The sequence below is a fragment of the Podarcis pityusensis genome (assembly GCF_964106645.2).
Source record: "Podarcis pityusensis genome assembly, chromosome: 10".
Taxonomy (NCBI): domain Eukaryota; kingdom Metazoa; phylum Chordata; class Lepidosauria; order Squamata; family Lacertidae; genus Podarcis; species Podarcis pityusensis.
Genome location: NC_138035.1, coordinates 74,936,180 through 74,962,819, shown reverse-complemented (window position 1 = coordinate 74,962,819; position 26,640 = coordinate 74,936,180). Strand labels below are relative to the sequence as shown.

At 42.2% G+C, this 26,640-nt stretch overlaps 1 protein-coding gene across 11 annotated transcripts in view; it reads left to right on the top strand.

The window, feature by feature from the left end:
* The window catches only part of LMNTD1 (lamin tail domain containing 1), a 242,816-nt gene that overhangs the window by 52,493 nt on the left and 163,683 nt on the right, over positions 1-26,640 (top strand). For all 11 annotated transcript variants that reach the window (XR_013991153.1, XR_013991154.1, XM_081023708.1 and 8 more), the window contains exon 3: positions 21,556-21,671. Coding sequence is in view for 9 of the 11 variants with exons in the window: in XM_081023708.1 (XP_080879834.1) it covers positions 21,556-21,671 (116 nt within the window). In the remaining 2 variants the exon portion in view is untranslated. The remainder of the gene's footprint in view (positions 1-21,555; positions 21,672-26,640) is intronic.

Genomic DNA, 26,640 nt, shown 5'->3' with positions numbered 1-26,640 from the left:
GAGAGGGATGAAATAAATGTATGCATCTGAATAGGTGACTTTCAAATGCTGCATGAATAGAAAACTGTTACAGGAAATCATGACAACCCATGTACAAGAGAGTTGGACAAGAAAATCACTGCTTTTCAATCAGCCTGGCATAGTTTCATTACATACATAACTTTGATAGAACATGGTTATAGGTTGCCAAGAGCACATGGTGATTTGTGGAGGATACCTTTGTTTAGAAACTGAAATGACTTAAAAGTTAAATGTAATTAAATAGACATTTGGTCTTTGGGGGGGTGGTTAAAAAACTGCTGTATATGAATCACTGTTTGTGACTGATATATATTGCAAAAAAAGAAAAATACAATGTGGGAGAAGAAATCCTGCTGTCACACACAGGAGACTTCCGGGTTAGCGCGATCTGGAAATGGCGGATTCCCTCCGAGTTGCGGAGGGAATCGGCTCAACTGAGGACGGGTCTTGCCGCGCCGGCGACGCGGGGACCCCCAAAAACCGCAGGCGCTGAAGCCTGCGGACTGAAGACTCGGCGGGCACCTTAAGCGCCCCCCCGATTCTCGAAGAGCCTTTTTAAAGGCTGCGGAGAGGATACGGAGGTTGGCGTGGTGCTGAGAGTCGATCGCTACCTTGGTTGAGTGCAGCCGCGAGCCATGACTGGAGAGCGCTGATTCCCTTCCTTGAAATTCGGACTGAAAAGAATAACCCGTGAGTAAAAGGAAATTGGACTTTATGAATATTATCCCGTGAATTTGAGACGACCGGGGGATGTACTAAAAGGGAGTCCGCACCCCCCCTTCTTGCAGACGATCTAAAGCAACGAAATAAGATCTAAGCTGGAGTGTCTACCCTTTGTGGGGTGAGTTGAAAAAGACATTAACTTCCAAGATTTGGTAAAAAGTAACTTTGAGCTGGAGAGTGGAGTGTCGAAAGATCTCTTTCTGTGGTAAACAACCCCCCCCCCGGGCCCGGGAGCGTCCTGCCTTTGAGCTTGGGGAAGAGGTGCGGAGTTTGACAGCTGTCAAAGCTGTCAAACGGACAGTTTAAGTGGAAAAACTGCTATTTAAGATCCCTCTGGTTAAAAATGAGTTACAATTGAGTTAAAATTGTTGGAAACAAAGTAATAACAATAAGTTGGAGGATTGTTGGAGAGATTACCAAGTAACCAGAGTCCCTCTAGGGGGAAGTCTGTGAAATTACAATGGCTGTGGATGGAAAGTTACTGGTGGAAATCGAAAGAATGTTTCATTTGGTGGGAATCTTACAAGAGCAGAGATTAGCTATGAATAAACAACTCATGACCTTGACTTCTGGAATAAGCAGCTCTGCTGAATGTATTGAGGACCTGGATGAGAAAGAATCCACAGCCGCATTGGAAATGATAACTAAAGAAGTGGAAGAGACTAAACAAGAAGAAGAGAAAGTAAAGTTGGAAAGCACCAACCAGGAGTTGGCATCTGTGGAATATAAACAAGGAGACCTTTGGATTTCATCTACCACAAATCTGCGAAAGATGCAAAAGATGAAGGAGGAGGACCCGGGAGCTTATGGAATACAGGAACTTAAAATAAAGAAATATGAGGGGGGCCTCCACTTTGATTTTGATTTTGAAGATGCAGATTTTGTGGAAATTTTCCAGCAGTTGCTTTCAAATATTCTGGTGAGAAGAGAAAATGGTTGGATGGTGACAGAATTCTTTCGAGATTCGAGGGCCGACATAAAGGATTACCAACAAGACCGGCGGAGAGGGACGGAAAGAGACTTGAAAGCCTCGGACGTGAGGAACCCAGGCTGAGAACTGATATTTTGGACATGTACTGGGAAGGGACGAAAACCGGGGATGGGAGGGAGGGAAGAATAGAATTCTAAAAACACTCAAGACTTTTGGGTTTGGTTAACATGATTTTTATTTAAGACAAATTGGGAAATCAATGGAAGAGAATTTGAGTCCAACTTAGGAAAATTTACTTTATTTGTATTTATAAATTTTAAGATGATTAAGAAGAGAAATACCAATTTGCTGACACAATTTTGGGAAGTGGGATGCATGAAGGGGGGTGGGGGGAAGTCTGGGAGCAAGGTTAAGAAAGTGGGATTTTCTGAAACTATACATGTTTTTGTCTTTGTCTTTTTTGTGTGTATTTGTCTTTATAAAAGGTGAAAAGCCAATAAAAATTTCTATCGAAAACAATGATTACACACAAAAAGGCATCTTTTCTTCTTTCCCGGGGAATGGAAATTGCTGGATGTTTTCCTGTGTTCTCTTTCGGTTTCCATGGCAATAAAGAGTCATTTCTGAAGAAATCCTGCTGTCCCAAATTTAGGCTGCATAGAGTCCCTCTGTCCCAGGAAGTTGACAGTGGTGTGCGAATATTCATTTATTTATACCAACCTATTACAAAAATCTCAGGGTGGCTCACAAGGTAAGAATAAAATCTAAATACAGCATAACACTCACATTGTGGAGGGGAAGAGCAACATACAAACAAAAAGCTAAAACAGATTAAAAGGAAAATTAAAAAAGCTTTTTACCTGAGACTGAAATTGTACCAAAGAAGATTCCAGGTGAGCCTCAGTGCAAAGGGCATTCCACAGCTGGAGAAGCACCACCGCAAAGGCTTCTCACCTATAAGCCACCTGCCACACAGAGCAGAGGCAGTCCTTCAAGTATCCTGCTTCCAAGATCTTAAAGGTCAAAACCAGCACCTTGAATCATGACCAGAAATGGACTGAGAGCCAGTGAAAATGGTGTGCTATGCTTGTATGTAGCACCCAGTCCCAGTTCGCAGTCTTGCATCCATATTTTAAACTAACTGAAGATTTCAGGCTATTTTCAAAGGCAGCCTCACATAGTGCATTGCAGTAGTCCAATTGGGAGAATACCAACTCATGGCTAACTGGGGCAAAACTATCCCTGTCCAGGTAAGACCATTGTTTTCATACCAGCCAAGATTGGCAAAAGGCTCTTGGGCTGCTTCAAGACGTGTTTGCAATCACTCAGCATTGGTGTTCACACGCTTGAGGTGAGACAATTTTGTCTACCTGGGTTCTGTCATAACCAGCAACTTCTCCATCGATGCTGAGCTGGACAAGCACAGTGCTTTTTTCTGAGGGTACGCAAAGGTTTGTGTTGCTACTTTTCATGCATTTACATGCTGGACTTTTTTGTTCTTTGTAGTCTGTAGTTTTGATAGCTTGTTTAGTTTAAATGCTTTGCTGTATTCATTGCATCTTTGTTGTACTGGTGACTTTAAAACACTGTATGAATAAGAAAATAAAAGTATCTTCCATTCTGCAGGCTTTTTACACACACTTAGTAGTGCTAAACTTATTTTTGGACTAAGCTGTCTCCTACATGAAAAGTATTGTAGGAAAACAATACCTAACTATAATTTCCTCTGGAAATGTCAGTGCTGTTGGTGTTTAAGCCAAATGCCAAAAATAAAATTTCAGAGCCTGATACTGGCAAGCCTTGGCCTTGCCAGTTCCTGTGCCATCCCTGGATTAAATCAGTGCCCAGTGAAGAACAGAGTTAATACAGAAAAGAGAGGCAGACAAATAACTGACAAGAGACGATTCTGGTATATGTTAGATCAGAAGGAAGATTTTGGCTGCAGTTCACAGTAAGGCAACTTACAAAACAGTCCTATACAAGTTGACTCAGAAGTAAGTCCTACTGACCAGTAGGAGGTACTCCCAGGTAGGTTTGTATAGGTCTGTAATCCTAATTACAATTTACTCAAATATGGTTTAGGCAACATACTGTTTTCAGGATTTCAGCTTTTATCTGCACATAAGCCGTGTTACATAGAAAAGACCAAGGAAAGGCCAGTTATGAGACAAGTATGTTGACCTAAAAGACCCCCAATCCTGTTATGATAGAGGCCATGTTCAGATACGGAGGAGGAAGAGGCCTACCTCCTCCCTTCCACCAAGCAGATCATCTCATGTGTGATACAGACACTTCCCTTAGATGCTATTGACACATTATTTCATAATTCTTCTCCCAGGCACCAGATTGGGTGCCAGTGTGAATATGCCATTGATGCAAGTCACTGACGTTTTCATGGTGAAGGGGAAAACCTTGCTTTATAATGTAACAACTTCCATTCACCCAGCGAATATCTGGACTGAGCCAAAAGTTATCTTGGCATGGTACCTCTCCATTATTTATTTGTAGCATTTCTACCTCACTTTCCTCAGCTATCCAAGGACCCAGAAGCAGCTAGCAGTGATGCTTCATACAGAGATATTCACTGTACGTGAAATAATCCTAAACCCACAACATGAGATAGTCAGATGAAAGGGAAGCTTGAACTTTGCCAACATTCCAGCTCATGTTTTTATCTAAAAGCTTGTTGGGGTGGGGTTTGGGAAGGAAGATTTGCATTCTTTTCTGAAAATATGAAAAGGCAGACAACAGCAGTCCCCTTTCAGAGCTTGTGGACAACGAAGAATAGAGTGTTGCTTGTCTTTCTAGATATAGCTCAGCTAGATGGAATGCAAAGTGAAGTCTGGGCTGCCAATCTTGAAGGGTGAGAAAGTTCATGATGCAACAGATGTCCCATAAAATACAGTGGCTCTATGCCAGATTTATATTACTATGACACCCACATAGATTTTATACTGATGATCAGCACCTTGACTTTACCTCAGAAGGAACTGTCGGAGTGCTTGTATAATGGTGCGTTCTCTCTGACCAAATGTGGGAATGGTTGCTTTCCTGGGTGGGCGATGGTTGCAGATAAATATTGTTTGGAGAAAGAGAAAAATCACAGTTCAGCTGTGGATTAATAAGTCTCAAAATAGAATTAGTCTTTTAAAATGACATATTTTATTAGATGTAAAAATCAGTGCCCACAATCTACAAATGTATTTGGGATGTTTGAGGAGTGTTTGAAATCCTGTGGAAAGCTTTATAGTTGGCTGTAATGTTTCATTTATTAAATATATATCTCACCCTTCATCTGAGGATTACAGAGCAGTTTGCAGTATAAAAACACCAAAAATACATAACATAATAACAAATAGAACAAAACAATAGCACCCCTCCATCAGATGTGTGCTCACCTAAATAGGTATGGAATATACATTTTGATGACAGAAAGGAGGAATTATAGCAAAACCACAAGGTCAAGTAATGTGAATGTTTAGGATATATTAGAGTAAGGGTAATATGTGAAGTTTTTTATATGTTGAGTAACTTTAATGTCTTGTGCTATTTCATACAGTTTTGGGTGTTGTTTATTTGTGTCATTATTCTCAACATTCCATTTTGTGCTCTGTGTGTGGACAAATCTAGTCTAGTCCTTATTGGAGATGGATGGATGGACGGACGGACTCAGTTCCAGTGTGGAAGTAATCCAGGCCAGATGGATGTCTTTAGCCCTGCAGTGAGCTGAATTTTGTTCTTGCCTGGTGATCACACAGCAAAAGAGAGGGCATTTCCACCCTTTAGTCTGACAACATAACAAAAGTATCTGAAACAATATGTCAGGCTTTGGGGAAACAGCTTCCTCCCTTGGCCGTGGATAAGCAGATCAAAACAAAAATAGTCGCTTACCAGTTAAAGAAATTTTTAATGTTCATAGTGAAAGAACAAAGACTCCATCTCGGAGGAAAGGTGCTCCCAATTAAGGTTTCCATCCACTTCCCCCCTGAAACACCCTTGTCACTTACTTGTCTGGAAACCTGATCTCGCAACCATTTGGCCTTCTGTGTAGCTAGCATTTCTGCTCTCCTTGACCTTGGACTGAGCACTTGGACACTTTCCAGTGAAAGGGAATCTGTTCATTCTCTCTCTCCCTGTTCTTCTCCTCCTAGCTGTTCCCCACTCAGTTCCACCCAGCTGTTGTCTTCCAGACTATATCCCTCTGCAAACCACTGCTCCAAATCTATACTGCTCCACTGCTCCTGGGCAGCTTCAGGATCCTGGTCAGGAGCAGGGGGAGGGGGAGGCCCCCACCATTCCTCATCAGAGTAGCTCTCCTCAGCCTGGTCTCTGACACAATAAATAAAATATTGAAAAACACACAACTTAACTGAACTATTTCTATGTAAATCACCAGAAACAAAAGCCAACAGCAACACCTCCAACCAGCCACCCCCCAAAACAACACCCTCCCCCAACACACTTCTGCAGTCATGAACCAGAATACTGGCAGTTGGGAGAAAATTTTCCATCCATAGAATGGTAGTAGCTGGAAGGGGACCTCAGGGATTAGTATTAGTAATAGTATTACTACTATTTATCACCTGCAGGTCATAGGGTGGTTCACAACATAAAAATACAAAATGAAAGCACAAAATACATAATACAGTAAAGCAAAAGCACAATCTGTGCAAAAAGATCTCTTAATGAAGGAGAGCCCACCATCTGCCAAGGCAGTTGGTTCCATCCTCAAACAGCTCATGCCTTCAATAAGTTCTTCCTACTGTTTAGTAAAAGCTTTCTCCTCTCACCCTCTGGAACAGGCTTCACCAACCTGGCACCTTCTAGATGTTTTGGATTCCAACTCCCAGCAGCCCCAGCCAGCTTGGCTGTATCAGCTGATGAGAGTAGCAGTCTAAACTACATGGACAGCTTGATGTTGGCAAAGAGTGCCCTTGAACAGGGCATCCAAGACTGTGGTTCATGGACCACCATTGGTCTTTTTACGTTCATTTACTGCAGTTTTTTCTGAAATACTTTGCAACCCGTAATAGAGGACGCTTTTATTTTATAAAAGCAACTTTTTTTATTGGACACTCTGGAGAGATTATCATAATTTTTGTTGCAAAAATCCATAAGGCTTTTTCCATGTTAAGAGTACAGATAATCACAGGCAGTTCAACTTTTCATACAAGGTAACTAGATGCCACAAAGGGTGACCTTCCTGTGTTGAGCTTTTTTTGCAAAACCAAAAAGAAATTGGATGTTTTTTAACTATTTCTGAGGGAATTGGCAAAAATGACACTGCTGGCATGGGCTGCCATATGTTTGAATTTTCCTAGACAATTTCCCAGGAAATTCCGGACATTTGTCAACCCTAAGCTACACCTGCCAAAGCCTGCTCCTGTGTGCAGCTGTTCTCTTTGCTTTGCACATAGGAAGTGGTGCCTCAGGTCGGGTCCGGCTGCTCGTCCATCTGGGCCAGAACTGTCTACAGTGCCTGCACTGACTGCTGCTCCCTGCTACTCTTTCACAGGAGAAACCAGAGGTTGAACTGGGGGCTTTCTGCATGCCAAACATGCACTCTGTGCTTTATACAGCTTCGGGGATGCAAGGATTGGGAATGAGGCAGCAATAACAATGTATAAAAGCTCCACGAGAAAATTCATTTCATTTTGGAGAATTTTTAGGGGTGGAGGTGGGGCAACTGCTTGAAAAATCTCTACCAAAGTTTTTCCTGAATGGATCTTCCAAATTCTGCTTAAGAATTTTCTGCCATAAACTGTCTGATCCTATGTGCTCTCTATGTTCCTCATCTATAAATGAGACCAGTCCTCTAATGACATAAATACAATATGGTACCTGCATGTGCACATCTAAAAAGATAGCTAGCAAACAATCCCAAATCCCCAGTGTTGTGTTAGATGTCATATTTAATAAAAGCCTGTATGATTATTATTAAAAGATCTGCTAAGAAGATATTCAATTTTCTTCTGAGTAGGTCAATTCCAGCAATGTATGTGCATATACTGAGTGTTAGGCAGCATGGAGACTGGAATAGATGCACAAGGTATAATGTGGATGATTTATGAATCTGGGTAAAGGTAAAGGTACCCCTGCCCGTACGGGCCAGTCTTGCCAGACTCTAGGGTTGTGCACTCATCTCACTCTATAGGCCGGGAGCCAGCGCTGTCCGCAGACACTTCCGGGTCACGTGGCCACCGTGACAAGCTGCATCTGGCGAGCCAGTGCAGCACACGGAACGCCGTTTACCTTCCCGCTGGTAAGCGGTCTCTATTTATCTACTTGCACCCGGGGGTGCTTTCGAACTGCTAAGCTGGGACCGAACGACGGGTACGCACCCCGCCGCGGGGATTCGAACCGCCGACCATGCGATTGGCAAGTCCTAGGCGCTGAGGTTTTACCCACAGCGCCACCCGTGTCCCACTAGTAGAATCTGGGTAGTTTCTGTGAATAGAAATGAGAAATGACCAATGACAGTGAAATAACCTTGGTGGTTTAATTCTGTTGTTATTCATGCTTTTCTGTAACTATTCTCACAGTAGATTACCAACTTTCACCATCACCAGCGCCACACAAGATTTCCAGAACTCATCTGTGATATTATATAAAAGACTCTCGCTCACAGTAAACCCTGAAATAATTTTTGTAGGGTGTGACTTATTGATAAGATATGGGCTGCAATACAAATGGTTGTCTCTTCAAGACCAGTGACATGGAAACTTCCATTTTTCTCCTTTGCTACCATGAGTATAAGTAACAGAAACTGTAGTCCTATGCACCAGGGCTAGAAACAGCCCCCCGCCCCAAGGGCTACATTCTGTCAGGGGTGATCTGATTTCAGAAAATGATGCCAGCAGTGGCAGAGCCAGAGCCACCCCACACTCTTACTCCAGTGTAAGTCTTATTGAACTTGGGTGGCAACAAAGAGGACCTTCCTGTATCTAACCGACTTGTTGCTGCAAAAGAGGCTGAAGCCATGGCTTCTGCTGCCTGCTGTTTCCTTGTTTTCTCATTCCACCCTCACCCTGTGTGCATCCAAATGTGCATCTGCAGCCACATCAGCTGTGTGTTTGGGTCTCCTGAATTGAGGGCTACCTCAGGGCCAAACTCTTTCTGAGTTTGGAAGAGAGCCCGCGCTTCCTCCAACTCTGTGGAAGCTTTGAAAAACTGGAACTGTTCCAAATCAACAGGAAGGAATTCTGTCCATCCAGTAGTTTTATCAAGCATCTCTTGGCATCTGCTTGAAAGTCCTCAGGTGTCTTATCTTGTCATTTGCCTTCTGGACTGCAAAAGCATTGGGCAGTATCAGAGATTCAAGGAGACATCGTTTCTGTTCCATCCTGTTTTTCATTGCATGGAGCACTGTTTGTTTTCCACTGCAGTTCATCTTCCACACAAAAACTACGGTATTTGTCTTGCTGTCCACTGTGGTGAAATTACATTATTCAAGTAATGATGAAGAAAAGGGGTGTGTGTTAAAAATGTTTTTTTAATTGGGGGGTGAGGAATCCATCCTTCCACCTGGGGTTGTCTTTTTCAAAAAGCAAAGCCAAGCCAAACTTTTCTTCTTTTTGCAAGCTGCTAGGAACTGGCAAATTGTCCAGCTGGGGAATAGACTTCCTTGGGAGTCTGTGGCCTCTCTTTCAGTGAAGGTAAGAAGGCATTTGCCAGGGATGCTTGAGTGGAGATTCCTGCCTTGCATCACGCCATTGATGCATAGGATTGGTTTGTAATTCTCTTTTTAAAAGAATTCTAGACTTAGCTGTGAGCAATAACACTTCTTTTGGTTTATGTATACATGTTTTATATATAATTGCACTTTAATTGCACCTGAAGTTACCAAAAGCTTCCACTCTTGTGTAGCTACCTGCAGACACATCCTGGGGTTTGTAACTATAGTGAGTATTGTGTGTGTGTAATTTACGTAAGTTAATTATTGTCAACGTAGTTGTAGTTAATGTAGCAATTGGCTGCAAGGCTCTATGTAAATCATGTTTGCAGCTTGCATTTTGCTATGGAATCATCAGCATAAGCTGATGACTATAGCAGCAAATTATTTACTGGGAGAATACAACCCATGTTATATACATAGACCAAATTTTTGCCTTTAAAAAAAAAGTTTTCTAAGTGAACTGGGGAAACTGTTCTTCCTCAGGTTTTGATGACATTTCTAGGTGTGTGCATGTGCATTTATACACATCTCACGTCCGTTTCAAGACTAGAGTTCTGTGTCTGCAAAATACAGAAATGTCTGGAGTTATTTTGTTTCTCCTGCAGGTTCACTTGAACCTAGCAAACTTAATCCCTGTCTCAAGTACAGTAAACCTCATTTGGCTCCCAGCCTTTGAGCTGGTTGAGTTTTATAGCCTTTGCTGGCCAACTGCCAGGCACTCCCTAAGTCTAGGTTCTTGGCTCAGCCAGCAGTAATTAGCCACTTCATTGCAACCAATTTTCTCTCCAGTTCAGCAGCCATCTCTGATTTCTGATCTTGGAGCCCCTACCTTTTATTGCCTGCCTCCTGCTTCTGCTCTTCAGTGCTAGCAGCAAGGGGATAAACTAATTATACAGAGTAATGACTGGGTGTGTGAATCCTTTTAGCCTCAGGGAACAGTACACACCAGACAGACTTCAGGTATTTTGGCACCTAGAACGGATCTTAGGAATTGTTGAATCAGTTCAAGTGAATATGCAGTTATAATTTTCCAAGAAGGCAATGGTAAAACTCAGGGGTGCCCACTTGAATAAAAATTGGGAGGGGCCCAAGTGATCCCACCTCACATAATCGATCACATGACATGACATGGCGTGCAAGCACACACACACACATTTGAATGACATTGCTTTATCAACTTAGGGGGGCAGCCCCCTCAAGTATTTTATTGGGGAGGTGAAGTCCCCCTTGACCCCTAGGAGTTGGCTCCTATAGTAAACCTCCTGTGTGGTTCTGCAGAGCTCAATGTATTTACACATTGCATGCTGCTAAAATCAGATTGGAGTAAAATAAGACCAAATTGTAGATCATATTTGATAATATTTATGCAAACATATTTTCTTATATCTTTGTACCTGTACATGTACCTGTACCCTATCTAGACAGGGGTATCCTAACTTCTGTCTATGCTCTGGTGATCTCTAGGTTTGACTGAATTACTGCAACGTGTTATACATAGGGCTGCCTTGGAAGATGGTTCGAAAACTCCAGCTGGTACAGAATCTGGCAGCCACTGGGACAAGATGGCTTGAGCATATTACACCAATCCTGGTCCGACTGCACTGGTTGCCAAATAATTTCCAGGGCCAATTCAAAGTGTTGGTTTTGACCTTTAAAGCCTTAAATGGCTCAGGACTGCCTTTTCTCATATGAACCTGCCCAGACTCTGCAATCCTCTGAGTCCCTTCTTCATGTTCTTCCTCAATGAGAGGTCCAGAGGGTGGCAACATGAGAACAGGGCCTTTTCTACAGTGGCTCCCAATTTGTGGAACGCTCACCCCAGGGAGGCTCATCTGGCATGTGTGTGTGTGTGTGTGTGTGTGTGTGAAAAGTGTGTGGATCTAGTAAATCTTTCAGAGGATCCAGAAAGTTTTGTGGCCTTATTAGCAGGGCGTTGCTAAAATGCTGAGCTAACTAAAACTTCTGGTGAGGGACAAGCACATTTGTCATAGTTCAATGACCAACTTACCCTGATGCTTTTGTAGGACAGGGTGTGCTACTAAGACCTAACATTGGTTCAGCTTAGTATGTGTGTGGCTTAAAGGGGCTGAAAGAGCAGAAGAGAAGGAGTATTGTAATTACTTTCATTTGGGAAGTGAACTAATCTATTTTCAGCTGCTGCTGAATGAATGAAAACTTTAAACTGCTAACTGAATGCTACAGTTGATTAAGTTTACATTCATTTATCTTCATCTGTCACTTCTTTTCCATTGAAGTAATGTGACTGGATCTTTTCCTCTCTTGGAGAAGAAAAATGACAATTCCAATAGAACAGTTGGTGTTTTCCAAAACATGTGACTGATTTACAAAACATCTTTGGACCATGGCATCCAGGAATTCTCATTTCTATATTGTTATGAGTTTTTGAGGTGCAAGACACCCTGTATTCCTGCGTCCACCCTATATTTCCTGTGTCCTAACATATGGCACCCCTCAGCTAAGTGAGGTGCTGGGCTTTGAGAAGGGGGTGTGGGGCTCTGGCAGGGTCCTTGAGCCCTTCTGCCAAAGCTGGGAAAGTGCTATCTGGACTTTGGGAAGGAGGCAGCAGGGGCATGGGGGCGCCACAGAGAGCTGCCCACGGAGTCCGCTTGGTGGATGTAATAATAATTATTTGTACCCCGCCCATCTGGCTGGGTTTCCCCAGCCACTCTGGGTGGCTTCCATAGAAACCAAAAAACACTAAAATATCATACATTAAAAACTTCCCTGAACAGGGCTGCCTTAAGATGTCTTCTGAATGTCAGGTAGTTGTTTATCGTTTTGACATCTGATGGGAGGGCGTTCCACAGGGCGGGCGCCACTACCGAAAAGGCCCTCTGCCTGGTTCCCTGTAGCTTTGCTTCTCGCAATGAGGGAACCGCCAGAAGGCCCTCGGCGCTGGACCTCAGCGTCCGGGCAGAACGATGAGGGTGGAGACGCTCCATGTAAGCCCCATGCTGTCCTTTCAGGTAGTGCAGGGCCCCGAGCCACCGCATCTCTCCCAGGAGAGATGCGTGGCTCAGGCGCACTGCAGGCCAGGCCCCGTGGTAAGTGCCACCCCCTGCCATTATGTCACCCCCTCAGGGATGACACCCGGGGGGACTGCACCTCTCGCACCCCCCTTCCTAGGCCCTGGGAGGTGGGAGGACTCTAGGAACCTGCCAGAGCCTTCACATCTCCTCTCCAAAGCTCAGTGCTTCACTTACCTGGTTTTGGGAAGGCAGCGTGAGGGCTGCGGTGGAGTGTCAGATGTTGGCAAGGGCTGCCAAAAAGACCTCAAGGGCCCTTGGGATGCACGTTGGGCCGCCCTGCTTTAGATCACCCTTAGCTGGCATGGGGTAAGAAAGGTATTTCATCCACAAATTGTAAATCCCTCCTGCTATGTATGCAGATATTTGTCAAGGGCTATTTGGTCTGTTGTTATGAACCCATACAAATCTAGAAATGATTGTAATGTTTTGGAGTGGAAGAGATGAGGGGAACAAGATAATTTATGTCTGCTCCCAATAAGACACCTCTAAATACACAAGCTCATCTTACTGGGAAATAATAATAATAAGAAGAATCAACATTAAAAGTATGTGGAAACATCCTTTCGGAGATTGTGAAACAGAAAGAGAAGCCTTCAGGCATATTTATGTACTCAGTTCATGAAATGAATGATGAGGCAGAATAAGAACATCTGTGTGTTATAAAGAGCTGTGTCTGCCTTAAATTATTGGCTGGGTACATTTATGGATCATCTGTGTGGCATTTATTCCCACCTCTATAGTAAACTCTCCTCTAGATCATTTTGCCAGTGCAGGATCATGTGTAGGTTTAGTATTTACATATAAAATAGAACTGAGATGAATCTCATATCCAGAAATCCTCTTTTTACACTTCTGAGTTCCTTTGCTAAAATGCAGTTCTTAGAAAAAATAAGACACAGCTGGCCTTAGCACTGGTTGCAAGTTGGCATGATTTATTAATTTATGTGAATGTCTATGGCTTATCATAGGCTACAACAGTCATATAGAAAATGAAGCATGAAAAAAACTCTTTAAAAAACCACTCAATATAAGCCAGTTCTTAGACTTCCACCATCCTCATGTGTCTCATTAATGTTGCTAAATGAGATTAAAGTAGATCTAGATAGATGGGGGAGCATGGTTGGAAAGAATGTACACTATCAAAATAAAAGTGGTTTTAAGAAGTAATTTGAAAATGTTCCAAATACAAAGCTTTCCAAATGTTTTGTAATTGTCAGTGCTTCCAGAAAGGCCAGATGAAAAACATCAGGATGAAAACATTGGTTAGAGTGGCTTTAGCTGCCTTACAAAAAACCAAAGTAAAATAGGGCTTTTTATATTCCGAAATAGCCAGTGGCCACCATCCAGCTAAAAATGAATGACTTCTAGTGCTAAGTCACAAAGAAATAACACATTTGTTGTGACTAATACAAGGAGTCTCCAGGATATCTGCCCTGGGCGTAGATGCGCACAATGTATTGCGAGTGCCTATATGTAAAAGAGCAGAAACATACCCTCAAGAATAGTGCTGTAACCCTCCTGAAAACCTATAACTGCATTTAATCGTGTTGTTATAAATAAATAAAATAAGAAAAAATGGTCATTGCTAACTCGTTCTGTTGGTTTCAATGGGACTTAACTTTCAGATGTTGTTGGACTCTGATTTCCATCAAGGAGGGCCACAGGTTTATCCTCCCCGATCTAGTAGCACAACAGAACTCTTATTTGGGCTGGCTTCTTAACTGGTGTGGGGGACATTACCTGAGAAATAGGTTTTGTTAGGATTTGGTGGGAATTTTACACTAGTGTTATGCAAATCATTTCTTCCACCAAGCATCAACAGCTGTTGCAGTACAATAGAGCAATAAGCATTTTAGCTGAAAAGTCCTCAATTTAAGCCTCTTCTCAACCACACACAAATCAGGTGACCTCAAGCAAGCTACTCATTGTTCACTGCATGTGCGCACACATGTACCCCTTGAAGCAAAGAGATAAACTTTTACCGTTAATTTTAATCATGTTTAAAATGTTTTAAAGTACTTGTTTTCAACTGTTTTTATTGATCATTTTAATATTTTATTACAATATGGTATAGAAATTTTGTTAAATAAAAACAAATGTCAGTAATACAAATCTCTGCTTTCATGTTTCTTCTATACCAGTTAAAGATGTATGAAATCTTCTCTATTATTTACATGTTTGTTTTTCATTGAATTGCTGTTTCTTATGTTACTTCAGATCCTTCCATCATTACACAGTATTCTTATTTAAAGTCATAGAGACCTCATTTAATTGTTCACTTTCCCACTTTGGCCATAGCCTTGTACAGCCTATTATCTTTCAGCAAAGTTGTATATGTACACATCTTTCCTGTTGTAATTAAAAACAAACAAACAAAGACTGTTCAGTGGACTGGCTTAATTATGTCACATCTTAAAAGTTATTGCTTTCTTCTTCTCTTTATCTTCCTCCCCCTCCCACTCTGATCTGTAATGATGGTTCCATGAATCTGGTTATTTGGAACACAATGCAGTTTTCATCTTGGGGAAGATAATGGATCTTTGTAGCATCCGTAGTATAAAGTGAAATAACTATCCTTGAAGAAGTGGTGCTACTTATATTCTTAGTACTGTAGTAAGAATCTTATCCTGATCTTTGTGTTAAAATACAGGGTCGATGGCAGCCAAGGGTTCTGTAAGAGGTGGGGGTGGAAGAATGCAGCTAGCATGTCTGGAAAACATCCGCAGACTTACGTCAGGCACTGTTTAGCTGAGCTGAGCAAAGGCAGATGATGATATGTTCCAATAACAGTGGTCTCATTTCAAACAGCTGGTTCAGTGAGACACTATAAAAAGAGAAAAGTGAAAAAAACACATTGGAAAGAGTTTGGAAAATGCTACACTGAAAGAGGCCTCAGCCCCTTGTGCTTGCTGTTCCAGTGGTTTTCTCATCCAAGATGCAGTTTTCACGCCACCAGCACAAAACACTTACAGGAGATCATAGAATCATAGAATCACAGAGTTGGAAGAGACCACAAGGGCCATCGAGTCCAACCCCCTGCCAAGCAGGAAACACCATCAGAGCACTCCTGACATATGGTTGTCAAGCCTCTGCTTAAAGACCTCCAAAGAAGGAGACTCCACCACACTCCTTGGCAGCAAATTCCACTGTCAAACAGCTCTTACTGTCAGGAAGTTCTTCCTAATGTTTAGGTGGAATCTTCTTTCTTGTAGTTTGGATCCATTGCTCCGTGTCCGCTTCTCTGGAGCAGCAGAAAACAACCTTTCTCCCTCCTCTATGTGACATCCTTTTATATATTTGAACATGGCTATCATATCACCCCTTAACCTCCTCTTCTCCAGGCTAAACATGCCCAGCTCCCTTAGCCGTTCCTCATAAGGCATCGTTTCCAGGCCTTTGACCATTTTGGTTGCCCTCCTCTGGACACATTCCAGTTTGTCAGTGTCCTTCTTGAACTGTGGTGCCCAGAACTGGACACAGTACTCCAGGTGAGGTCTGATGTGCAAGGTGTCCTCACTAAGGAGCAATCACATCACATTTGTTTTGGGACAGATAAGTGCAATACACTCTTCATTGCCATGTCTGAAAGCACTCAGGAGTTGGAGCTGTTCTGAAACATGACAGTATTTCCTGCACTCTAAAGAATCATTATGTCATGGTGATTGGCATTCTTATATTTTTTATGCAGCATCAACTTTTTTCTGCAGCTGAGAATAGAAGAACAACAAAAGGAAGCTGCCCAGAATGGCTGGGGGAACCAAGCCAGATGGGTGGGGTTTGAATAATTTATTATTATTATTATTATTATTATTATTATTATTATTAACTTCCCAAAGCCCAGCATCTAGCTTACTTAGCTATGGGAAGGCAGAGCAAGGGCCTTCAAATGTTGCCCAATGCCTCAAAAAAAGGCCTTGAGGGCCACATGCGGTCCTTGGGCCACACCTTGGGCTACCCTGCCTTCGACTGTACTTCTACCTGTGGGCTTATGTTTCCCAACCCATCCACCTTCTCTCTGTAGGATGTTGCTATTGTAAGCACACTTACAGTAAACAGTGGTTTTTTTAAAAAAATCTTTTATTTTCTATTTTTCGATTTGAAAATATTCACTAGTAATTATAAATCGCACACAAATCCAGTGATGTTTTCTGCGACTTCCCTCCCTCCTCTTCTGCAGTTTCTTATTTTTTCTATCAAAGTCTTACTGCACATCTTCATTAAAACAGTGATTGTTGGGTGGGAACTTGGTCTCCTGAATCTCCCCTTCATACACACACATGCAGACACTCCACATTAATATGGGTTATCATAGCATAGGATTATCTCCATTATCAAATTCTGTTGAAAGTATTTTGAAGACCCTGCAATTTAATGACAAATGTGGAGAAGAAAATGGCTACGATGAGCCATTATTTTTTATCTTATCTGAAATGAAGTTACCTTGACGGTAGCCTTTTACCTGGTAGATAACAACTGGTTATTTAAATGGGGAAACGGTTAAAATGGATGTGGGAAACCTCCCTCAATGTCACCTCACTCTGCCTGTAACCTGAGCCAAACTGTGTCTCAAGTGAATGCTAATAGGAAAAGGGTTGCCCTGGCAAAAGCAGACACAGCTGGACTTTTTGTCAACATTCTGTCATCCCATTGAAGGGGAACTGGCAGACAAAACCTTTAGGGAAAGGTAAAAAGGAAGACTTCCCAGCTTGGGCTCTTCCTGAAGCTCTCCAAGTTGGCTTTCCTTTGTTTATCTAAATGACTCAGAGATGTACACTCCAAAAAATATTTACAGTGAAATTGCAAATGTCTCCTTCCTATATCCCATGACTATAGAAGTCCAGCCTCTGTTGCAAAAGGATTTGGAATGGAACAGGGCAATAAATGAAACTCTGGTTGCTACCATCTTTAATCCTTTTTCCTTACTACCCCTTTGTTTTTCACTTGACACTTTCCAAGTATTCTTCCACCTGGAACTTGGTGATGCGTAGAATGTGGGGCTGCCACCACCAATAGCAGCTGTGCCATCCTACAACATCCTACAGAGAGAAGGTGGATGGGTTGGGAAACTTCATGCCACCCTCTCCCCTGGGAATGTTTAATGAAACAAAGCATGTGATATGATGTTAACAAACTGAGAGTTTTCCTAACCCTGCAAATGGCAGCCAGTGAAGAGGAGCAGGGAATGGGAAAGGCAGTGATGCCATGTCACATGGTTTTTTTTACTAGGACTATGCAGAAATTGGTGCCTTGAAATGCAGTGAGGTTGCTACCCTGCTCCACTTCAAGTCGCATTCTTAAGTTGCAAGCCAGAATGGCTGTGGGGATGCCTTCAGTTGATGCCAATCATCTTATCTGTTACCTGTCACTGAACTTCAATTCATTGAAGCTGTCACCTGCGCATGCACAATGACTGTCTGAAACTGTGGTGTCTAGTGGAGGCTGGTTTGAGGGAAAGTACATCAGATAGGACTATTTCTCAAGCTACAGGATTCAGGTGGATTGTGGCTGATGCCATGTCTATCCATCTTCAAACATCAGCAAAGGGAGAACGTTGGAGCGACGTAAACAGTAACATGTACACAGCCTGAACAACACGGGGTTGGGGGGAGACTCCTGAGTTTTTAAACAAGATTTTATTGTGTTTTCCCCAAATAATTATTACAGATAAAGCAAAGAAAATGAAAGCAGAAAGCTGGGTATCGATATCCGGGGTGGCGCCACCGACAATGGCGGACTCCCTCTGAACTGGAGGGACTAGCTCCGCGGGAAACGGGTCTTCTCCGCTACGGCGAAGCGGGGACCCTCTTAAAAATCACAGGCGGATGAAGCCTGTGACCATGGGACTCGGCGGGCACCTTTAGCGCCCCCCCAACCCGCTAAGGAACCCACTAACGGGCTCCGAAGTGAAGAGGGGGAAGTGGCGCGGTGCTGTGAGTCAACTGCTATTTCCGTGGAGCGAAGCCGCATAGCTGCTGCCAGAGAGCGCTGCCTTTTTCCTGGGACAATTTGGACTTTAAAATAAGCACCCGTGAGTACTTAGACTTTGAACAATTGGACATCAAATAAGGACTAGCGAGCAGGAAAGAATTGGATTTTAAAAAATTCTATTCTAATTTGGTACGGAACGGGAAGGTCTAAACAGGAAGTCAGCCTTCCGTTCTTTTGTAAACAGAATAAAGCAAAGACAATTTAAACTGGAGTTCAGAAAATCGTTTTTAAAAGATTGGTTTTCACCATTTAAAATTGTGGAACCCCCCTTCGACAGCAGGAGAAGGGGGGGATCTTTTTGGACTGTTTAAAGTGACTTTAAAGTAAAGTAACTTTCCTCCGTCCTGATCCTGGAGCGGGGTGTCAGGATTGACGTTTGAAGTTCATTGACCAAAGACAAGTGTCTTTGACAGATAGCTAAAAGAAGAGAAACATAGTGATTCCACTGTTCCCTTTCGCATTTTAAAGGAATATATATGGACAAAGTATCTTAAAAAAGGAAACTTTGTTGCAAGAACAAATAGAAGTCTTCCCCCTAGGGGGAGTCTGTGAAACTGTAACCAACTCCAGGGAGCCGGCAGCTGTCACAGATTACAACCGTGGGAACAGGCATCTGACCTTGCAGGACAATGTATTCAGAAGCTTTGTTGTGTGCTCTCTACAAAACAAATGCCCTACTGGAACAATTACATGAGGAGGTGAATTGGATGGCGACTTCGACTAGAAATTTTGAACAGGCAGTGGGAAACTTTGAACAGACAGTGGGAAAATATGTGGAGCCCACTCAGGAATTAAATCAGGAGTGTGTCTTGACAGAACAGGCCCAACAGGAATATGATTTTTCGGATTTGACAAATGATCTTGGAAAAAGCCATATTTGGAAAGGAAAAGTTTGGCTTGGTTTGGAAATGGGGGGCTGGATTGACCCCCCTATGCTGGGATGTTTGGACTTTTCAAATATGGCAATGGGCCGTGAGATGTCTGGGAATGTGGGGGCTCTTAATTTTGGAGGGTCTTTGAAACATGCTTTTAAATACTACATGGAATTCAGTGTTGAACATGGAAAAGGGGCTGATCCGTCGAGAAGGGTTAAAAACATTGTCAAGCTGGAGTTACCACGAGCAGGAGACAAGGGAAAATACAGTTACAAATATGAAGAAGAGCCGCGGAAGGGACATGGAAGAGATTTGAGGGCCTCGGATATAAGGTTGCCAGGTTAATGGGCTAGATCGACGGGAATAAGGACTGACAAAACCCGGAACCAGGAGGAAGGGACGTTAGATGAAGATTGGATTTGTTTGTATCTCTTTTCTCTACCATTAGAACTGTTTTATAAAATTGATGAATGTTAGAAAAATGTTGAAATGAAATTACTTGACTTTAGCAAAGATGTTTAAAGAACTATGAAAGAATACTATGGTTATGAGAAGTTGGTAAGGATAAGATTTAAGCTTTAAGCTTTAAGGTTTATTTTATTATAGAAAGATAAGATCAAAACAGATTAGGGTAATGTAATGACAGAATATTATGAAACATGGAAAGGATTTGCTGAGATAATTAATAACTAGGATACAAAGAAAGGGAGGAGGAGGAGGTCTAAGAAAGAAGGCAATGACAGTTAAGGATCTGAAAATAATGAATTGGTTTTTAAATGTTTTTAAAGGTTTGTGATGTATTTTTGTACTTTTCTTTTTTTTCTGTCACTTTTTCATATTTTGAATTTTTATTCATATGGTGGGAAGGGGTTTTTTTTTTTTTCTTTTTCTATTTTGTCAACTATTTTTATTTTGTACTTTCTTCTGCTTCTATTTTTTTTTTTGTAACATTTTGAAAACTTCAATAAATATCTTTTTTTAAAAAAAACAGAATGCTGGGTATCAGTATTTTTCAGTGTGGGGGGGGGGGGAGCTGTTATGTACTGAAGTTCTCACCCTGAGCCAGCAGGGAGATACTGTAGATAGTTCAGGTCCACATATGCAAATAAGGGATCGAAAGTGACATTCAGTGATTGGATAGTTACAGAAAATGGTTACTGTTGCGTTCTAGTGGAGCTCTATATAAACAGGCTGGCTGAACCCTTCAGTTCAGTTCTGGCCTGTGAATAAACAAGAGCTGTTTGAAGAATCGCTGTGTCGTCTGATATGTTCACCCATAACAACACTGGAGACGAGGATGGGATGGATGGACAACAGAGCATAGCCAGAAGCGTCCACCCTCTGAGCGGAGCTGAATCACTGAGCCAACGCCTTCATTTTGATGATTCCCGAGTGGCCTGCGCATCTGCCCAGGATCCCACCATCAGCCGTGTGCCCAACTGGGTGTAGAGGGGGTGGCCACAAGGACCTTTTGCATCGGAGATCCAGCCATTCGCAACCAGACAACACGAACTCTCGGCTCATCGCGGCTGTTTGCTGTGGGGAGACAGCGTCGTGATTCCCCAAAGACTCCGTCAACGCGTCCTGGAGGCTCTGCACGTTGGCCACCCGGGAATCGTCAAAATGAAGGCGTTGGCTCGGTGTTACGTCTGGTGGCCTAACATGGACGATGCCATCACTGCCTGGGTGTCCGCCTGTCAAGCGTGCCAGGAATCAAGGCCTGCGCCACCAGCAGCTAAGGGACACACCTGGGAGACGCCAAAGACACCCTGGTTGAGGGTGCACATCGATCTGGCCGGCCCCTTTCACGGCCGGACCTTTATGGTAGTGGTGGACGCCTATTCCAAATGGCTGGAGGTGGCCCTGATGCCCTCCACCACTACTGAGGCCGTCATCTGGGTGCTGCGAGGCCTCTTTGCGACGCATGGGTGTCCTGATGTCCTCGTCTCCAACAACGGACTGCAGTTCACCTCAGGCACTTTTGAGCGGTACCTTTTGGGACTGGGCATCCGCCATGCCCTAACAGCAACCTTATTTTTCTCCCTTTAGGTTTTATTGCTGTTTTAACTGTATTTTAATATGTTTCATTTGTATTATTGTTGCTGCCCTGATTACCATTTGGTACAACAGCAAGATAGTAAGAAAATTAATAAGGTGCCTTTAGAAAGGGCAGGATCTATCTCCATCAGTGCAAAACAATTGCATTAACCTAACATGTATGAAACTCAACTTGCCACAGATGCTTAATTCCACAGTCTCCTCCTTTTTTGCCCCTCCCCTTCTTTTTTTAAGCAAATACAAGGTCAACTTCAAACCAAGTTAAAAGCTCTAGATGCTATTCAGGACAAAAATGCTTCTCTGCTAGAAGAAATCTCTACACTGAGAAACAGCTTTGGATATTTTAATGGGTAAGTGCATTCAGAGGCGCTGTAAACAGCACAACATCCTCCTTTCTTTAAATAAATGTCTTTATTTTAGTTTTTATCACAGCATTAAATGACAGTACAAAATACAACAATGCAATATGGAGCATGGGCTCAGAGTGGACGCGAGTCGTGTTCTCTCTAGAGTAGATCAATCTACTTTTTTTACAAGTTGAAAAAAGAGAAAGAATCCTCAGCCACCTTGAACATCTCAGCTAATTGGCAGCCCCTGTACCTCTTCCCTGAAGAGCCAAGCCCTTCTGTCCACTGAGAGGGCACTCGGGGTCAAGCAGGTCCCCCCGGGTTGCACAGGGCCACACACCTGCGCCCACTAACCTGGCCCTAATGGCACCAGGGAGTGCACCATCTATAGGCTGTGTCTGTATCTGCTACTTCTCATGCCATATTTCTGTGCCTTCTCTGTTGTTGTTCTGCCAATGTCGTTGGTGCTTGAAACAACAAGCATAAACAAGGCTGAAATGCCTGATTCTACTTCCTTTTTAAAAAAAGAAATACAGAGAAAGCTTTAGCTGTCACAAATTATTGTGTTAGCCTAAGGTAGGCCTGTGCAACTTGTAACCCAGAGGCTTCACTTTGTTTGCAGTTCTAATCAGACAATAAATGCAGAATGTTTATCTGAATCCAAATGTGCTTCCCTTGCATGGTTCCTGGCTTCATTCTACCCCTGACCTCAGTTAAAGCCACTACATTTGGGTATGGCACTGAGTGTAGTTTTGCCAAGAGAGTATACCCTAGAATGCTCCCCCAGAATCAATGAAATGAATCCTTGAGACTAGGGAGCTTGAAAACCCTTGTCCTATAGAATATGAAAAATCTGACATCCATATTCTTAGCACAAGTGCTGGTTTTAACCTCAAGAGCCTTAAATGGCTCACACCTGCAATACTGCAAGGACCGCCTCTCCCCATATGAAAGGACCTGAACCCTGCAATGGTCATCGGAGACCTTTCTTCAACGGGCCTCCTCCAAGGGAGGTCCAGAGGACGGCAGCATGAGAATAGACCTTTTGTGTGGTAGCTCCCCATTTCTGGAATGTTCTCCCCAAAGAGGCTCCCCTGGTTCCATCATTATATATCTTTAGGCACCAGGCAAAAACATTCCACTATAAAAACAAAATTCCAAGGTGGCTGTCACCAATGGAAGCGAAAGCCTTGAAAAAGCTCAATATGGAGGTCAAATGGCTGAAATATTGGGAAATTTTGGAACAAGATGGAGATAGACTGAAATTGCAGAGTTTTGAAAAACTAAAAAACAAAGTGCGAGACTGGCTTCATTATTTTCAGATAATGGAGGCATTTAAATTGGACAAGAAAATTGGCTTCCAGGTGGAAAAATCAAAATTAGAAACTGAACTGCTAGAACCCAAAACTAAGAATTTGTCAAGAATGTATAACTTGCTGCTGAAATGGAACACTCAGGATGAAACGGTAAAATCGGCTATGATTAAATGGGCACAAGACGTTGGACACAACATTATGTTCGCTGACTGGGAACAGTTATGGACCACAGGTATGAAATTCACGGCATGTAATGCCCTAAGAGAGAATATTATGAAAATGATATACAGGTGGTACATAACTCCAGTCAAGCTTGCAAAAATTTATCATTTGCCCGATAATAAATGTTGGAAATGTAAAGAAACTGAAGGTACATTTTATCACCTTTGGTGGACGTGCCCAAAGATTAAGGCTTTCTGGGAAATGATATATAATGAGTTAAAAAAGGTATTCAAATATACCTTCCCCAAGAAACCAGAGGCCTTTCTCCTGGGCATAGTCGGCCAAATGGTGTTAAAAAAGGATAGAACTTTCTTTATGTACGCAACAACAGCAGCAAGAATACTCATCGCAAAGTATTGGAAGACACAAGAGCTTCCCACACTGGAGGAATGGCAGATGAAACTGATGGACTATATGGAATTGGCGGAAATGACTGGCAGAATCCGTGACCAGGGAGAAGAGTCGGTGGAGGAAGATTGGAAGAAATTCAAAGACTATCTGCAGAAACATTGCAAAATTAAGGAATGCTAGAGTGATGTTGGATTGAAAATAAGTGGCTTCCAGCTGTACAGGATTTAAAGTTATATATAGATTAAGATTAAGGATTAGGATTAAAAAAGTTTAAGGAAATGGAAACTTGGTTTTTAAGAGGTAAAATTTTAATGTTATATTATATTAAGATTAAAGATTGGGATTAAAAAAGAGGGAAAGAAATTGCTGGACAAACAATTTGAACTGGAATACAAAAGAGGGAGGTAGGAGGAGGTCCAGAAAATAAGTAAATTTAAAAATGGAGATGAAAAGGAGGTATTGTTTTGAACTGTCTTCTTTTTTGTCTTTTGGTTTTTTTTCGTGTTTTTTTTTTCTTTTTCCTTTTTGGATTATGTATTGTGTATTTTTGAATTGTGTATTTCTTTTTTATGTTTTTATGTTTAATTTTTTTACTGATGTGCTCTTTTTATTGGAAATCTTAATAAATATCATTTTTTTAAAAAAAATTCCACTATAACCAGGCCTTTGGCCTTTTAGAAGTGGGCTGGATGTTTTTAATGTATTTCTTTTTCCTCTTGGTTTTAATGTTTCTATGTAGGGCTTTTTGTCTGCCTATTTGTTTGTAAGATGCTTTGGGTTGCTCTGGGCCAAACAACTTCAATAAATAATAGTAGTAATAATAACAACTTCAATAAATAATAACAACTTCAATAAATAATAGTAGTAATAATAATAAAGCAGCCTTCCACAATTATTCACAAAATCAAAGCTCTATTCAGAATGACCATATTCTTTGTTTAAAAAGCCCAAAGTACCAGGCACCTCTAGTCCAGCTTTCTGACCTTCAGACAATTTCTGTGTTCTTGGCTTGTTCCTTTGTAACCATATATATACTAGCAACTGGCACCTTGCACCACTGAATTTGTCTTCTCTTTTGAGCTGTTCAGTTTCCCTGTCATAAATAGCTTCAGACATGTGTCTGTATACTCAGCTCAGACAGTAGAGCATGGGACTCAGTCTCAGGGTCTGGGTTCGAGTCCCACATTGGGCAAAAGATTCCTGCATTGTAGGGGGTTGGACTAGATGACCCACATGGTCCCTTCCAACTCTACGATTCTGTGCCAATTGTATCCATTTGTAAACGAGGGGACAGCGAGAAGGTGCTGAATCTGACTATGGTCTACCCCAATAGTGTTGGCAGCAAACAGAAATGTTGAGAAGGTTTGGCTGTGCTCTGGGTGGCCCTTCAACAGCCCAAAAATGTGGGGTGGGAGTGGCTGCATCTGCCAATATGGCCTTGTCTCTGAAAGACAGATTTGTCCAAATTCCACATGTGATCACATGCCAAGGCAGCTCAAAAGAGTCCAGGCTTAGATAATAAAATTTAGTCATCTGACGGTTCTGGTAGATAATTTTTGCAAAGTCTTCTTCTAGACACCGTACTTGTTCTGTTCTGTATTGTTTTGTTTTTAAAAGAAAACTGGCATTTGTAGGTAGGGCCTGAAATTTGTGGGTGCCCAGCCCCTTCATGGGGAATTTTGTGGGCTCCAGGGAGTTGGCACCTGTGTCTTGGCTGTCTTATTACAAGTAAAAACAGGTCATGCATGATCACATACAGTATGCAAACAGTGCTGCCACCCCTGACTTGTGTAATTTTCAGCATCTCTTTGTTCCTCTCCCTTCAATTAGTGTTTCCACAGACTTTTAAAAAAAAAAAAACCAATGCATTTTTCACAGAAACTGGTGTGTTGATATGCTAATGTACAGAGCATTGGCATACCTTGGTATGCAGAGGTGACTAAGGGCTCACCCCCCCCCCCCCTGCATTTGTCCTGCTAAGACTCACAATCTAGCGCTGAATCAGACCAAATGGCAGTCGGGTTTTCAGCGGACGGCTGTTTGTTCTGATTCAGTGGAACAAATTATCAGATGATAATATTATCCTAAGTCACATACCAACTAAATGTGGTTTGACAGCAGCTCAATGTAAATGGACTCTTTGTGCTCTTCTGCTAAAAGGCTGATATTGATTGATTGGAAAGATAAAACATAGCCCCCTTTGAACAATGGATAGAAGATATGACTACTCTTGCCACATATGAATAGATCGCTTTTAGACATAGATTGTGTATGGACCAATATCTGAAATATATTTATATAAAGCACAATGACTTGTTAATAATTTTATACTTGTTAGAATAATCACAGTGCTTATATACTCATATTGTACTCATATTGTGCCACAGTTTCTTGTTTGTGTTTTGTTTTGCTTTGATTTTTCTCCTCCTTTTTCACTTTATTTCTCTACTGAAAATTTTCAATAATTTTTTTATTTTTAAAAATGCGTTTTCAAGGGGAAAGCTGCTTCAAATGCAAAACCGCTCAGCCCTGTTCCAAGAAAACCCAGGACAAGCAGAAAATCACTCAGACCTGCCCTTTCTAGAGGAAGGGTGGATGAGCTCAAAGTTACTGCTTCCCTGTTGAATGGCATAAACTTTTGTGGACTAGAAGGCCACCTCCTCAGATGCATGAAGATCCTAAATTGGCCTGCAATTAGTTTCGGGGGATGACACAAACATCCTAGCATTGGTCAGTAGTGGGGTAAAAACATGTAATTTCTATTCAAGCCACAGGTGAAATGGTACAAGTTGGTGAATGATCCCCTGGGATCAGACCCTGCAACAAAGTCCCCCTGCAAATTCTGTCTCCATACCTACCCGGACAATGCTATGGCAAGACCTAATAATATCACCCAGAATATCAGCGGGTCATTCACTGCTTCCATCTTCCAAGGTGACATAGACTATCATCTGCCAGCCATGCCCTTCTGCATTCTACATAGGACAAGTAGGCCAGTCTCAATATTAAATAAATAAATAAATAAAAGGACACCAATCAGACATCAAAAAGGGCAACATTCAGAAACCAGTGGGATAACATTT